General features: G+C 44.6%; 1 protein-coding gene across 1 annotated transcript in view; it reads right to left on the bottom strand.

Moving 5' to 3' along the window:
• Window positions 1-3,485: 3,485 nt before the first annotated feature.
• Window positions 3,486-16,504, bottom strand: part of MB21D2 (Mab-21 domain containing 2) — a 58,459-nt gene continuing 45,440 nt past the window's right edge. Inside the window, exon 2 of the mRNA XM_014888845.2 lies at window positions 3,486-7,148. Coding sequence (XP_014744331.1) covers window positions 5,884-7,148 — 1,265 coding nt within the window. The 3' untranslated portion in view covers window positions 3,486-5,883. The remainder of the gene's footprint in view (window positions 7,149-16,504) is intronic.

The raw sequence follows: 16,504 nt of genomic DNA, 5'->3' as shown, positions 1-16,504 counted from the left end.
CTGGAAAGGTTAGACTTTGCATTGGCCTCCCTGCAGGAAGGATTATCTTCTGTGTGGTCTTTCACATCAGACAAGTGGAGTTACCTCTTCGTGTGTCAGCTGTAGGGAGCCTGGCCTGCCTTCATTGGTGTACAAAGACCCAGCCTGCACCCTTCAAACGCAACCAAAGTCTGGTCTGAGAGCACAGACTTCAGTCAGAAGCAAACTTACCCTGCAAGGGATGCTGAAGGTTGAAGACTGGTTTGCCAGAAGCACCTTGGCATTTATTCTGTGATCAGCTGCAGCCCACAAAAGTGGCAATTAATATACTGTGTGCGTAAGCTTTGGCACACAGGAGGCAGGAGAAGGACACAATAGGTCACCAGCCCTTCATGAAAAGTGCCCATTCCTTTCTTTGCACAGCGCTGAACAAATCATAAAACCCTCTCCCATCCTGTCAATGTCATGGTAGGACGTAAGCAATAGGAGCCCTGGAGACAAAGCCATTAATGAGTGAAGTGCCTAACATCCTAGGCCAAAGCTATGATTTGTCACCACTGAAGGGGACTGAAGCAGTTCATCTCTCTCCACCTCCCCAAAATAAAGCTAAGACAAAGGAGTCAGAGGGGTGGAGAATCAGGGAGAAAAGTGGCTTTTCAGGCTCAGTTTTCACGTTGCACTGGAGCTTGCTTGACTTCAGAATCATGTACCATGTCTTCTGTGTGCTTAGCAAGACCTCAGTCATGTCTTGCATACTGATATTCCTAACACACAAAAACTGAGGGAAAGACAGGGCTGAGTCAGTTTGAAGAGAGCCTGATGCCCCTGATATGCACCCACATCTCTGCCTGGAAAATCAGGCTGTCTGGAGACTGAATGAGAGTGTGTTCCTCTACCACAGAAGGCCAGTAAGATAAAAATAACCCCCAAAAGCCTACATTCAGCCTGGAAGCACAGTGCTGAGCCAGGGACAATGATAATAGGAAAACACAATAGTTCCTCAGAGCAGTCCTAAAATAATAGATTATAAGTGGCAAAAGGGGAGGAGAAGGGAGTGAGGGCTATTTTATGGCTATTCTAAAAGCATTGGGAAATAAATTTGGATTCACTTGACAGTTCTCAAAAGCCAAAATGTGCTAAATATAATGCTGAATGTCTCTAAACCCAAAACATGTCAGCAAGAGTCCCTTGGCCAGGGCATTCTTTTTCCCCCCTCCCCTGGTTTAGCCTTTGCCACATGATGGTTATTTGCCTTTCTGGAGAGCTTAATCAGGAGCTATTAGAGACAGTGCTCTCTAAGCTGTATAATGTTAAAAGTCCATTAGCTCACCCCAAGCAAGGCTGGCAGGAGGGAGATGATGTACTTGCTGAAGTTGAACAAGCTATTTGCATGCTGAATACTTCTAATCACTGAGCAATGCCAGGAGAATGTGAACATTATTACACTCAGCTGCCCAGCAACCTTTTGAACACACTGACTTTAATACAAAGTGGCAAAATGCATCCAGCACTGAACCCACAAAAAGGGACAGATGGATGTTTTTAAGCAATTCTAGGCACTGACTATGCACAACTTTTAAAAAAATTGTTATGAGAAATCATCATTACCAAAGTCTATCTTCCTTTCCCTCTGCCACTTGCATTGTGCATGATCACTTGTATTATGCATGGGTTAATAAAATATGATAAATGTCTGCTTACTTTTGGTCTGACAATCAGCTTTTATCCAGAAAAGAACACACACTTTGTTTTAAGCATATTTTCAAGTCTCCCAGTGGAATTTATTGTGACTGACACCTTTTGGTGCCTGTTTCAGTCAATTTTTAGCAGACACAAGCCTGTCTCACAGACCTCCATGAGTAGTCCAAGCAGTGGAAGGGCACAGAGCTCAAGTGTCCAGCCCAGAACCACAACAGCTGCCAAAAGAAGGTTGCTCTCCACTGGAACAAGGCAATCAAGCAATCAAGAATCTAGATCAAAATTAGTGCTATTTGTCACAATGACAAGAGAGAAGACAGACTACAAGAACTGGCTCTTTCAGAGGCTTTTGAGGACTGGCTTCTATTTTAGGCAGTGCACGGTTCAAGTCCTGCTGGTATTTTGCTGCAAAGAGTGATTCTGATGCCCAGTTGTAGTTTTCTGGTTAGAGCAACAATACTTCACTGAGCTACAGTACTGGCATATGTGCAGAAACCGATTTATCACAGGCAGACAAGAGTGACTGAGACCTCACATAACATGCCTGAAGGAGCAGAGACTGCAGACTTACACAAAGCTCTTGGTCTCTTGCTCCCTTCTGCCTTAAAATGAGTTCTCCCAGCACAGAGAGTAACCCCCATTAGCTGGTGGTTCTGTCACCTCTGCAGCATCTCAGGTGTCCCTCTGAAGATGTGACAGCTTTTTCAGCATCTCCCAGAACTTACAACTGAAACCAGTCAAATTAGCTGCTTCTCCCACTGTCCTACTGGTGAGAAATCCTATGGAGAGCAAAGGCAAAAGCACATTCCAAGAGTAGGACCAGAGCCAGGATGCCCAAGGAGGATCACACTGGGAAGTGGAAGTAGAGCCTCTTGAAGGGCACTTTTCCTTCCTCCCCACCTTTCTGATGCCTCAAAGCCAGACCCGCCTGGCTGGCACTCTCTCCCTTTTAACTCTGTAGTAGATTCAGTAACTCACAGACTCACAAAGGATTTATCCTACATGCCACCAGCCCCTCACAAACTGTCCCAGTCCTTTTGCAACATCACTCAGGACAGGGAGAAGCCAGCAGAAAGGTGGCTAATGGGCAAAAGGAAAAGAAAAAAATCTTATCTGCCATAGCAGCGGGTGCAGAACTGAAGCTCCCATGGAGACACTGGCTCACAGCACTGATTTGTCTCTTCTTGACATCAGCAGGAAAGATGCCTACATTGCTAGTTTAAAGCAAATTCCCTCTTATTCCAGTGTTTGTCAGATTGGCCAAGTCTCTAACCCTATGGGGCTGAGTGCTCTAAAATGCTTGTGTGGATGACTTTCAAGAACTCCCTAATAGGAAAAATTCCACTGTTTCCTTGAAATTTGCAGAGAGAAGTAAAGAGTAAAAGGTCATTGGTATCTAAACCCACTGACTACTTTGAAATCCCACACAGAGACCTCTGCACTTCACAAGTCTGTGCCAGCATATACTCAAAGACAAGAGGGGACAATAGAAAAGGAAGAAAACAGTCTTTTGTGCTCTCTGATATACAAAACACTTGTCACCTCTCTGAGCTGGCAGCCTGCTTCATTAAGTTAACTATAGTATGTGAAGAGGAGCAAACACTAGATAGATGCAAACCTACTGCAGATTAGGATTCTGTCTCCCTGGATGACAGATGACTCAGGTAGAGGAAATAACATTCTCAAAACCTAATTGGAAAAGTGCTTTTCACTACAGTAAATAGTCAAGCCTCCAATCCCCCACCAAAATAAATAAATAAATAAATAAATTTAACCCAACACACAGAATGCAGGAAGAACAAGGTGAATACTTTTCAAAATGTTTTTTAATTAAAACCAAAAAAAGGAGCACACACCAGAGCTTGACATGAGCTAGTCAAACTGCTGGTCACTAGGACATTGAACTGGCATGAGGATATGCTGTGTTTCTGAATATCTCAGGAGCACTGGCACAGACAATGGGACGCCTGGGAGAGTACTCTGCCTGCCAGGCTACTGCTGCTTTGTGCTGAGCAGATTTCTCGTGTGGTGATGGGGAACTTCATCCTGCAGCCCAGACTCTTCTTTCAACAAACAGAAGTCCCAGAGACTGGGGAGGAAACCATTTCAACAAATCTGCATTTTCCAAGCACTTCTGGAGAGGATTCCCCGTTGTTTCTCCTGCCTCCCCCAGGCAGGTTGCACAGGTTTATATGGACACTCATCTTTGGCAATAGCCACACAGGTAGGACCCGGTTCTGCTTCTGCTGAAGTCAATCCATGTCCTTCCCCAGACCAAACTGCAGCTGCACCAGGGCTCATGATCAAGAGCCGATTGTGCTTTAAAGTTAAATCCTCATCCACTCCATCAGGCCAGCAACTTCTGAGAGCTTCTTGTAAAATGTGTACCAGTAAATTCAGGTAAATGTGAACATCTTGGCTATAGCAATGGGGTGAAGTTTTCAATCATGCCCAAGAGATGGAGGAGCTAAAGTTTTGTTTTAAGACATGACTTGGGCACTAGATCAGGTATTGAAACCTCCCTGCCATCTAATAAAGCAGTTGCCAAAGCTGTTGGTGTGCTGCTCCACCAGCCTGGTTTCTTTATCACAAAGGCTGGGCTGAAAAAGTGACACATTTTTCATACACAATTTTTATCAGTTAGAATTTACTAGATATGCACCTCATTTGTCTGTCAAATATTTAAAAAATACTTCAACCTGCTCTAATAATCACATTTTAACACATGCATCAAGTTTGGATCAGAACAGCGTCTCTGGGATATTCAGTAAGCCCAAATTGCTGATTTAAGGCCTAAATATCAGCCACTGGCCAGCCAGCCACAATAAGTCACTCTATCCTTGAACTCTTGGAATTATTTTTGGCTCAGACTAACCCTTGTTACCATACATCTTACCCTACACACAGAAGAAAAGTGTATTTGTTTTTCAAGGCTACTGTTGCACCACAAGTTTACATACAAACACAACTTTTGCAAACATGAGACCAGAGTAAGATCTCCCATGTCCCAGGGTGAGTCAGAAAGTTCTCAGGAGTCCAGGGAATGGTAACTGCCAGAAAGGATCAGGCCTAATACATGCATTAGAGAAGCAAGGTAGCTCCTTTGCTCGAGGTCTGGCTGATTCACTGTGCACATACCACTGCTTTAGCATTACATCCTTATCTAATGGTAAACCTGTTTCAACAACATGCAATACATATTAATGCAATATGCACTGCAACACACAATACGCATCCAAAGAAATATGCCAATGCAAAACTCTGACTGCTCACACATAGCTGGGCTAACAAGGAAGTCTTTTACAAAAGACAATCGAGAAATCACCTGAAACCATGAGACCCGAGGGGTCTCATGCAATCAGCGATATTGAGACCTAATAACAGATGCTAATTCAGGAAAGAAACACAAACAGTGGGACTGAGGTAATGGCAGAGATTTCATTAGTGCAATTACATTTAAAATGGTATGTTCTTTAATAGAATTTAAATAAGGCTTTGAATAATTACACACACTAAAACTAACATTCCATAACCTTATTCCACATGGAAAAGCAGCAGAAACAACCCTCTGGACTGTACAAGGTCCAATTAATGAAGAGTTACATTCAAAAGTAGATGAAAACAGAAACAACTCTTTCCCCAAAAAGCTGCATCATCATCTTTAAAGTCAGCTTTCTCCCCTAGTATCAGAAATGTGAAGAACAGATGAACTGGGCTTCAGCCCAGTAGATTTGGCCTCATCAAATTACCAGTAGTGCTTTCCAACCCAGTCTCTCCTCATTTCTTTAGGGTGATGGAAACTCATGAAAAAAAAGTGAATTTCTGAAGCAACAGAAGGTGAGCTGTCCTTTTTCCCGGCCCAACAATGTACATAAATTATGGAAGCTTGGAAAAAACTCTGACATTACACTGTGGCTTGTGTTTACGATGCAGGTCCTCCTTTAGAAACTACTCACAGACAACGGGGCAGGGTGAAAAAAAACAAAGCAGCATATGAAATAGTAATATACTGTTCCAAAATCTGCACTGTCCTGCAGAACCAGGATTTATAATTTATTCAGATTGTTCTCAACAGATCCAATCTATGCTGGATATGTAAAAATCAAGAGACTAAGTCATCAAGGAAAACCAAATGAAAAAACCTGCACACTGCAAGAGTCTTAAAAAACAAAACAAATAAAAATCCCAAGAAACACTGACGAAAGCTCAGAAAAATTTATCATCAATTCTGAAGTGAGGCCTTGTGACATCATCTGGATTAATGAAGACTGAGATGGACTTCCCGGGGTTCTCAGTCACTAGCTGCTGCAACTTTTTGGCTAATCGGTCATCGGGCTGGTTGGGGTCCCCTCCATCGGACTGCGGGGAGGGGATGCTGGTGGTGCTGCCCCGCCGCTGGAGCTCCAGGGTGAGCCTGTTGGCTGCCTTGACGTGCTCGATGGCAGTTCGGAGGTGCTCGGCGGGGTCGGAGCGCACCGAGGACAGCTTCCGCGCGTGCAGCATCACCGTGTCTTCAGAGAGGTGCTCCAGCATGTTGCACTGCGGGATGAAGTAGTTAGGGCACATCTTGTTGACCAAGCAGTGCTGGAGATCATCAATGAGACCCAGGAGGAAATGGGCTGCGTAATCCTCCTGGGCAAGGTAGCTGGCTGGCAGCCTGTCACAAGCCCACAGCATCATGCTCCGCAGGTGATATGGACTAATGGCTTTGGGGCGGGACAGAAGTTTGATGATGATGGCTTTGCAGGCCTGGTAGGCTTGCATGAGGCTGCTGGAGATGCACTTTTTCAGCTGCACTTCACTCCTGGCAAATGACAGCCTCCATTCATTGTCCTTCTTCCCCTTGTAGGAACACGCAGGCACTAAGTAAAACCCACTTATGACTTCCTCCTCCGTGATCTTCCCATCCCAGAAGTGGTTCTCCATCAGCCAGCTCTGTGCCACAGCTGGCCAGCCTTTGAAGGACACCACAGGGACAATGTCATACAGCATGCGGCTGCTGCCCACTCCCAAGATAATGGATATGATAGTCCCATTCTTTTCTACCTTCTCCACCTTTGGCATCCCTCGCTGGGGCTTTTTCTGGATCTCAGAGAGGACAATGCTAATGGACTCATAGAACCAGTCTGCAACTTTTGTTGGGGAGAAGAAGTAATTGGTAGCTCCGTTGATATGGTCCACGATTGTGCAGCAGTCCTTCCATTTGCTGATGGTTCCCTCGTCGAAGAGGCGCAGGCTCAGCCAGGAGTGGCACAGGGCTGAGTGGCGCATGTCCAGCGTCACCGGCTGGTTGCGGTCGTGCAGCTTCAGCGCGGGCACCAGCAGGGTGAAGTCCATGTCATAGTCTGTGCCCCGGGCATAAACGTTCAGCTCATCCAGGTCAATGTCCACCACACCTTCCCGCACGCCGCCTGACAGCAGCAGGTACTCGTTGGCTACAGGCAGCTTCTGGTCGAGCTTCTGAACCATGCCTGAAAGAGACAGAAAGAGAAGTCCTTTCAAAAAAGCCAAACGGATTCAGGATTTAACCAGGATTAAAACCCATTCCATGCCCAGCAGGGAAAAAAAAGCAACCAGAGGTATCTATCGCTTTTGGTGTGGCAAAAATATCAGGACCAGAACTCAGACAACATTTGGTCTCACCTGACTCAGGGCAGGGCCTTCCCTGCATTCCTGGGAATGTGTTAAGTACATCCTAAACATCACACTGCAAGCAATGGAAAAAAGCAAAGGCCTCTGGTGAAACACAGCAAAGCTACTTCCAAGACTAAATTTAACTTTTCAAACACCTTCTAAACCCGTTTTTTACCATATTCACATTCATTTCCACGGTGTCCAGATGTTTCACCAACACTCCATAGAGAAAAGAGAATATTAATTGACTTGCTGTTCTTATTTTCTCTTCTGTAGAAAAAAGCTGGACCAACATCAAGGAGTTGGTTTGTTCATGGGTGAATGAATAGCTACAAATGTTAGTTCAAGCAGGTCTGATTTTACAATCTGCTTTACATTTACTTATGAACAAGGCAACATGAATGAAAGAAATGCATCCTTCTCTTATGGGCAAATGGAGCAGGTTAAATGATCAGGCAATTAGAGAAGCCAGCTCTGAAACTGGCTCTTCAAGCTGTAATGACATAAAATATCTGATCAGCTCCCCAGAACACAGACATGAAGACAGATTTTTATTTTCAGCACCAAAACCAGACATGACATTCACCCTGCAGTGCCTGTACCAGTTGCACAAAGCCAGCTTTTCACTGGGAATTCTATATATACACCCCACTATACTGTGTCCATAGAACACGAACAGCATGCTGAGAAGAGACTCTACACAGAAGCTGAGATATTAGCACCTCATTCAGTGATCAAATTAGGCTTAAAATTGAGCTCTGCACTTCAACTGCTCTGCAGTCTGCTCCTGCTTTCTGGGCTGTTTCACTGCTGGTGTTCCTCTTGTGGTTAAATGCTTTTGGTTGCTTCCCAGCCTCAATTCAGCCACCACACCTCAGCCATGAGGGAACAAAGGCCAGTGATTCTGAATGGAGATGCTGAAACTGTTATAAGCACTGCAAAAGGGACAGATATTTATTCCTTACAACTACAATTGCACTAGTTTCTGCTGGCATGCATTACTGACTCCAGATTCTGAAAGGCACTATGGTTTGTTTATGTCAAGAATGGCCAAATGGACAACTTCCATTAAAAGGAAGCCAGTCTTAGAGAGACAGCAGTGGGAATAACTAGCCAGAGGCATAACAGAGTGAGCCAGAAAGCTGCCAGTCACTCTTTCAGCCCAGAAATCCCAGGCAGACATGGAATGGGAATGTTTTTTTACTGAAACACTAATGATGAGCACTACAGTCTGAGCACCCATCCTGTCCTAGTCCCAGTGACTGCAGAGCCTTTCCTGAGGTAATGCATCCCTGTAGGATCACAGACACTGAGGGGCCACCCTAGCAGAGAGCAGCAGCAGCCCAAGGCACTGAGGGCTGCACTAGGCTGAGTGGCACTGCAGTGCTTTCAGAGAGACTCACCTGTCCTTTCCTGCATGCTAGGATAGCAACAAGGAAATGCTATCTGCATGCATATAGGTGAGCCATGACCAGAGCAAAATCTAAAGCTCTGTGGACACTGACTCCTTGGAAAAGCCAAGGATACTGTAGGAAGAGGCCTCTGTATGAAGCAGAATGGATCCTGGGGCAATATTCAGTGTACCTGAAACCCCTCGTGAAATTCCTTGTTACATACACTTTACTGTGTAAAACACTGTTCCATTCCCTCCAAAAGCACTGAACTCAATCAACTTTGCTGCACTGAACTGGGATGATTTTCCTGCCAGGCAGGCAAGGACATAACTCCTTCCATTTCATGCAGCTCCAGGGGCTGCAATTGAAGGCAATAGCTCTAAAGGAATGCTAAGAAACTCTTCCTGCTAAATCCTGAGCTAATCCCATTCTGCGATCTTGCCACATGCTGCCCTGTTCATCCTCAAAGGGTAATAACTAAGAAAAGCTTCTGTCAACCTCAAAAACATTTTCTAGGCTTAGACACACAGTGAGCTGTGTTACCCTGATCTGTGGAGCAGCAAAGTCTTGCACAGGCTTCTCCATCCCAGAGGCCAAATAAGCAGCAGTCACTCTTTTGCTGTAGCCAGAAGGGGTTTTCTAATGGGTACCTAAATTGATGTGACTTCTGCAGACACTACTGACACACTGCCTCTGAATGCTGTCCTTGAACCAGTGCAAGCAGCCTTAGTGCTTTACACCTCTGTTGTAAGTTCAGTCCAATACCCACGAAGCAGAGTCTGGATCAAACACATCATAGGGACAGGGAGCAATTATTTTTTCTCCCAAAGATTAAAGTACTACTGGCCCTTACTGTGTGGCAGCACAGCTATTCACAATATGAAGAGGTCTGATGGCCCATCTTGCCTCTACACTCACCCAAAATTTCCCACTCAGGACAGTGATCTGAGGCCCTACCTTCTGTACACTGTCAATGAGTCACTTGGTTTTCCCTCTCCAGAACTCTAGACCTACCAGTAGAATAGAAATATTGAAAAATTACAGGAAATTATCTAATACAGCATCAATATCTTTCTACCTGGCTGGCTGCAGTTTAAATACAAACCCTTGAGTTCTGCTTGGCACGGAATTTCCCCTTCAGGTCCTAAACCAGCAACATCTGCAGCTCTGCCACAGAACAAGAGAGGGAATTTTTGCTCACAGATCACAGCAGCATTGCTGATCCAACTGAAGTGGTGGAGCAGGGAGTTGAGATAATGTCCCCTTGAGGAACATATATTTAGAATAGGCATAGAGTGTTCTATAAATAGTTGAGCTGGCCAAACTCAGGATTACCTAAGGCTTTAGGGGTTTGCAGTGTCTTCAAACTGGCCCCCTTGCTCACAAATCTATTTAAAATGTGAAGGGATTTCAAGGAATCCCATCAGCCAACACTGTGTGGCACACACTACCCGGTCACAAAGCTTTCCTCCCAAGTTTCTACAACCCACGAATGTATAACAGTCCAGCGAACATGTAAGTGCAAATACAGAGAAAAATACCAAGACTGGTACTCAACCCAAGTACTTAGCAGCACCAGTGGGCCACCTGAGCTCTGTTCCTATCACCTCAGTTCCAGGACACCTGGAAGGAGGAGGCAATAAGGGTTACAGAAAATCTAATGAAATTTATAGAAGACCTGTGGAATTGTCTGTAAAAAATCAAACCAGAATTTGTAGGCTCAAACACACACAAAAAAATGCAGCTGAAGGACCAGCTCTCGTGCTATAAAAGTAGGTTCACTGATACTTAAGAAACCTCTTGGTGCTATCAGGCAAAACACATAATTTGCAGTAGCACCTTGTGTGACACTGGAAAGGTTGTTTGGCAAAGCTAAATGAGACTGGTGTACACTTTTTTTTTTTACACTGGTGCACTTCTTTCTAAAGCACTTTAAAGAAGTTCTATTTTTCTAGACATGTAACTGATTTAAGATCTTCCCGAGCTATTAAATTTGGCATTCTAACAGGTAAGTATGCTTATAAGCAGGAGAAAGGCAGGGATTGTAAGAATCAGGAGCACCACCTGTAGGCCAGGCTTGCTGGTTGGTTTACTAAACATTAATTCAGAGGAACACAGGAGAACAAGTGAGTTCTACCAAAAGAACTTCATTCCTTTGCTGTTTCTTCACTGTCAGGAAAAAGGGATTTATTTCTACTTCAAGCACTAAGATACAAGGAGAATAAAAACAGAGAAAAGAGATTTTTACATTATATAACACCTACATTTGGGATACATCCTTGAATGAACTGTGACTCTGATGCAGATGATACAGAGACCATTCTTCCCATTAGAAAAAAACAAAAATAAAAAAGGCAATGCAAAGATGCTCTCCATACATTACAGAATTTCAGATGAACTGATTTCATGACCACTGCAGTGTATGCTGGGATCCACTGCTATTTCATGAGTAGCTTTTTGTAAATAAGGAGAAACACACAGATTTGTCTTTGAAGAAACTGATCACAAGAAAAATATGAGGTAAAAATTTATTTCTAACACGTTCGCTTCCTAATTTTGGGTTCCTTCTTGAAGGCTTTCTTCCTGATGCTTTAGATGTGCAAGCATTGCCACCAAAAGGAAACCTAGGCAAAACAAGATGCTGTTCTGTTAGTCTAACTTGGTCTCATCAAACTGAATGGGGTGATGTCCAGGGCAGTCACCGAATTTAGGGAGGCTTCTGCTGCATGGGAACTAGAGAGTGGTCACAGGAGCAACGGGTGTGCAGAAAGGTTCCACAGAGGAGAATCAGCAAAACCTTGCACACAGAAGAAGCCTATCACAGGAATTCTTCTGGGAGCCAAGCCAGACCCAGTCACTAACTGTTGTATGCCCCCTTGAGTTTTCTGGCAGCCTAGGGAGAAGATATATAGAAGGGATCTTTCTTATATATGAGACCTGTTATATAGGGAAAGCTAAGGACCACACACAGATCCTACTGCCTCCCTCTTTTCTCCTGCTTAATCCTTCCACAGGACTCAGCATGCATTGTCAAGCCTCTAGATTTTTCCTCACAGGTTCATCCTGTTTGATGCATAATCTTGAGAATGCCTTTTTTCTTCTATGTGAAATTATTCCCATTCTGTAAGTCCCAAGACCTAAGGGAGTCTGACCTCCCGGACGATCAGACAGTGGTTGGAATTGCTAAGATAGCACTAACCACACACTAGATGCTATTATCAGAAAACTAATTTGTAAGCTCAGGATCTCTCATGCTGTCCAGGTATTTCTCACCCTCAACTGCTATAAAAAATACATGAAACTCCAGGCTAGTCAAAAATAAAAAGAGCTTTTTTCATTTTCTGTAAAGACACTAGACAGGGACTCTGAGGTTCCTTGACAATTCTGCTGCAAACAGCAGATCCTGCAATATTGGAATGTAGCTCAAATGAAAGATTTCGGCAGAGGTCTCCCAGCTATGCCTGAGCAATGTGTGTTGAATTTCAGAGGCTTCTTTTAGACAGGATGAGAGGCCGCTCTGATGCATCTGGACTGTGCAGATTCTTCTGTTTCCCTTGGTAATTGCAAATCTATTTATGAGCAGCACAAGTTTTTGTTACGCAGGAGAACTGGAAGAGTCAGCTCTTTAGGGGAGTCTTTAGTTACAAAGCACATTTTGAGAGGACTGTTGGCGGAAGCAGGCAGGGGGTGGGAGAAGAGTGGGGAGACTGAACCATGTGATACCAGTTTAGTCAAATATGGGATGCAAGCGAAGGAAGCTGCTCCTTGCAGACTGATACACCAGTGTCCTACTGATTCTGCTCCTTTTAGAAATCTTGTGACATGGTGACAGAACACACTGCAGGGAGACAGCACCCCCTTGCAAAAGAAATCAGTTTCTTTCTCCAAAGTCTTCTTTAAAAACAATCTTAAAAGTAGTGTCCCAGTTTTTTTCCAGTTTTCATGTGTCCTAGTGGAAGCCACCCACCACACTGAAATCCTGTTTGGCAATGGAAAGGGGTGTTTCATGGTGCAAGCAGGAAAAAAAAAAAAAAAAAAAAGAAAGAAAGAGCCCAGATTCAAAGGGTGAGACTGTAGAGTGCTGCTGTCACAAACATGTAAACCCACTCTGGCACCAAAACCAGCAGCAGTGTGTCTGTAGTGATCTGCATGGCTAAACCAGTCAGGGCTCAGAGATCACAACAGGACCAGATTGCTCCCAGAGCTGGAACCAACATTTTCAGAAAGAGCCCCCACATTGCTTTGCACCTCTACTCTGGGCAGGAAGAGTTTGAGAGTCACTTCCAAACTGATGCTGGGTTTCCAGCATGCCAATCTGCTTATTCAAGAGTCTTATCTCCAGAGTCATACTAGCCAAACAAAGATAGGAGTGATGAAAGGTGAAAGCCTACATGGAATATGAAGTGCAAATCAAAGAGGTGCTCTAGGGTCCAAAAAATGTGGGTGATGAGGTCTGAGAGCAGCTGACAAGCAGAACAGAAGGAAGAGGGGACAGAGAGGATAGCTATAAGAACATCTTGCTGCTACACCCCAGTTAACACTGCACACTGTGTCCATACGGCGTCCATATTTTCAGATGTGCAAAAGACATGAAATTCTCTTTGGAAATGGCACAAGATGCCATCTATCCTGGAACTGCAATCCCAGAGAAAAAATATGCCAGGGGACAGATTGTTTTAACAGTTCCACCCTCTGGGACTGAGAGTGCACATTTGGCAAGGGCTACTCAGGGTCTAGATGGGCCATTTCTGCTCACACCCCTACAAGGCACTGCTAAATATTCAGCAAGATGTTACTGGGGGAGACTCACCAGGATTCCACTCTTGGATCTGCTTACAAGGTAACAGCAGTGGGCACAAACCAGGTTGACCATCTTGAGTGCAAACATGCAGCTTGCAGGAGATGCTGTTCTGCCTTGTTTTTCCTAGTTCCTTCACTGTCACTGAGATCCTTACAGAGCACAAGAACCTCAGTGTGGTACATAACATCTCCATCTCCTGTAGCATCCTGGCTCAGGCAACTGCTGCTGAGGGCTTTCAGAAGAGCATTAAGAGCAAGGAAAGTACAGCATAATAATTTTCCTTCTGCAATCTCCAAGCATTCTCTGGCTTTGCTATTTCCCAAACCAGAGGCAGTATTTGCAGCTTTATCTTTAATAGCACTGACAGACTTATCTGCTTGGAATGTCTCTCATTGCTTTGTAAATCAGTTATATTTCTGTTACAGTCAGTGCCTTGCAGCACTGTGTCACAAAGCACATGTGTCAAAAGGATTTCCTTTTGCAAGCTCGCTAGGAAATGAAGAAAATCACCTAACCATGGTGCCTCCCATAGATCACTGAAGATCTTACACAGCTTCATCAGTCGTCTTTCTCCCACATTGGAAAGGACAACTTATTTAAACTTTGCTTAGCCAACTGTCTTGATCTGCAATTGTGTGGGCCCTGGTATTGCTACACTCAAGTGAAATGAGATGGTCAACACTGAAAAGGTGACTTTGGGGTGAATGCCTTCACAGTCCTCTGGGAAATACCTCAGCAGTCTTGCTTGCTAAATTAGCCCCATCTCACTACTGGTTTGCTTAATGTAACAGAGTCCTCCTCCCCAAAATTTTATTTCACCTTCAGGATGTTCCCCTTGCAAAAGCCAACACCAATTCTATCACTTTACAAGGGGTGTTGCTGACACTGCAAAAGAACCGTGGAAGTAGGACAGGGTAAGGTTTTGGAGACTGCACAGGGGAACAAAGTGCCCAGCCTCCCTCAGGCTCTCATCCCAAGCTAGCAAGTCAGCACCAGGTGCCTCTCACAGAAAGCACGTGGTAGCTCTCCACTGATGAGCAAAGCCATTCCCTTCCAGACCTGGGAACACATTCTCCTCTCACTCCAGTCAGCCACAGGGGCACGAGTACGTATCAGGCAGAACTTGACTCCAAGGTTGCAAAAGCACTTGGGCTCCTCTGGGATGGTTTTGTGTTCTCAGTTACTGTCTGGTATCTTTTGCCCATCCTGAAAGGGCTAGGTTGCCACACCACTTTATGTTCTAGTGCCAGTGGGCTGTGCAGAGAGGAATGCCACAACAACCTCACATCCTTTAAATAACACAAGAGCCTCCACTGTAAATGCACTATGAGCTGTTCTACCAAGCCTCCTGCTTACAGTTATCCAACACACCAGAAATTCTATCCCCAGCTGCTAAATTACCAGCTTGCTTTCTGTTCCTTTAGTAGCTGTTTTCTACAAAGATAAGTCACAGCCAAGACAAATCACAGCACCATTCCTTATGAACTAGGCCTGAGCTAACACTGCCCATCCTCAGGGCCTGCCTTTTCTTTAATAACAGCTCTACCTTGCTGCAGAGCAGCAGGAGATTTGTCCTTGACTCCACAATTCTTCACTAAATCATCCAGCTATATGTGGAGTACACATGGTGACTAACAGCCATCAGGGAGTTGATGAATAACCACAATTGTAATTCACGTCCTTGATTTTCCCTTAAAATCCACCAAACTTGGCTCCTGGGGTCAATGACATGATCAGAATGGCTTCTCTTTCAATTGCTTTCATTCTCTTAATCTACCAATAACGAAATCTATTTAGGTTTATACAAAGGGACAGGTCAGAAAAAGAGGGAATGAAGGATGATTCCAGGAAACCAGCCAAGCACCAAAAGAGTGCTGGAAATCCTGAGTTCTCTGAGTATAGAAGGAGAGCAGGTGTCTTCAGAAGCCTTTCTGAGGCAAGTAGTGGAGAAAATTACATGAACTGAATCTTCTCTCCAGCCCTTAGAATTCACTGGACCCCATATGTACAGACCTGATCTGGCCCCTTTGACAAATCTGGTATCCAAACACTGGGAGAAGATGAGACAGATAGGCCAAATATGGCTGAGACAACCAATGCCAGAAGCACAATATAATTTTTCTCTGTCCTTGCACGTGAGCATGGATTGGAGTAGCAAAATGAGGCAGGGAATGCAGATCCTTGTCAGAGAGTGCTGAAATAAAAAAGGATCTCTGCTGTTTCTGAGATCATGAAGCTAAGAGCAAGCTTTCCTGCAGTATTAACCAACTTTCCACTCACCACTTGAGAACGTGGCCAAAGCCACGTGGAGCTGGATCAAGTCACCCAGAAGAGATGCTTTTGCCAAAGCCTGATGCACAGCATCAGCTGTATGAAAACTGCTGGTTAGCTTTGAAATGCATGTACAATTCCTTTTCTTCCACATCACCAGGAGAAGTTGATACAGGCCAAATCTGTTGTTAGCAGAAAGCAGAGCAGCTCTCCTGAGGTGAATGGAAATTTCAGGAGCATTTCTCCTTGTTTCCCATAGGAGACAGGCAGAAGAAAACCTAAACCCTCCGAACTTGCCTGTCCATGTCCCATTACTCCTATTTTCCTGCTCCAGCTTCATCTTGCAGACCTCATATTTGACAGCACACAAAAGCCAGCAGAAGTTTCTGACCAAAATCTCTGATTTTACAGTCATTTTTTTGCAGCTGAGGACTGTCATCTGTCAAAGAGCACAGCAGGAAGCACTGTGTGGATTTGATCTCCATCAAGCACCAAGCCCATGGCCCCAGCAGCTGTCAAGGATCTCTTATCCCTGCAGCACAGGCAGCAGCCAGGAAGCATGGAACTGAATAATCGGAGTAAAAGAGAAAGGAAAGAGCAACCACTGCTACAGTAGGGTAGAACCTGGACCACCTCGTGTGAAGGTATGCAGTAAAATGCCACTGCCATTTTGGCACAGGACAGCAAAGGTGAAATGCAGTCACCTTAAGAAGACAACAGTAAGAAG

Source organism: Sturnus vulgaris, chromosome 10, assembly GCF_052056855.1.
Source record: "Sturnus vulgaris isolate bStuVul1 chromosome 10, bStuVul1.hap1, whole genome shotgun sequence".
NCBI classification, from domain to species: Eukaryota; Metazoa; Chordata; class Aves; order Passeriformes; family Sturnidae; genus Sturnus; species Sturnus vulgaris.
Note: the sequence above shows the minus strand (reverse complement) of the source record. Positions and strands in the feature narration are given on the sequence as shown.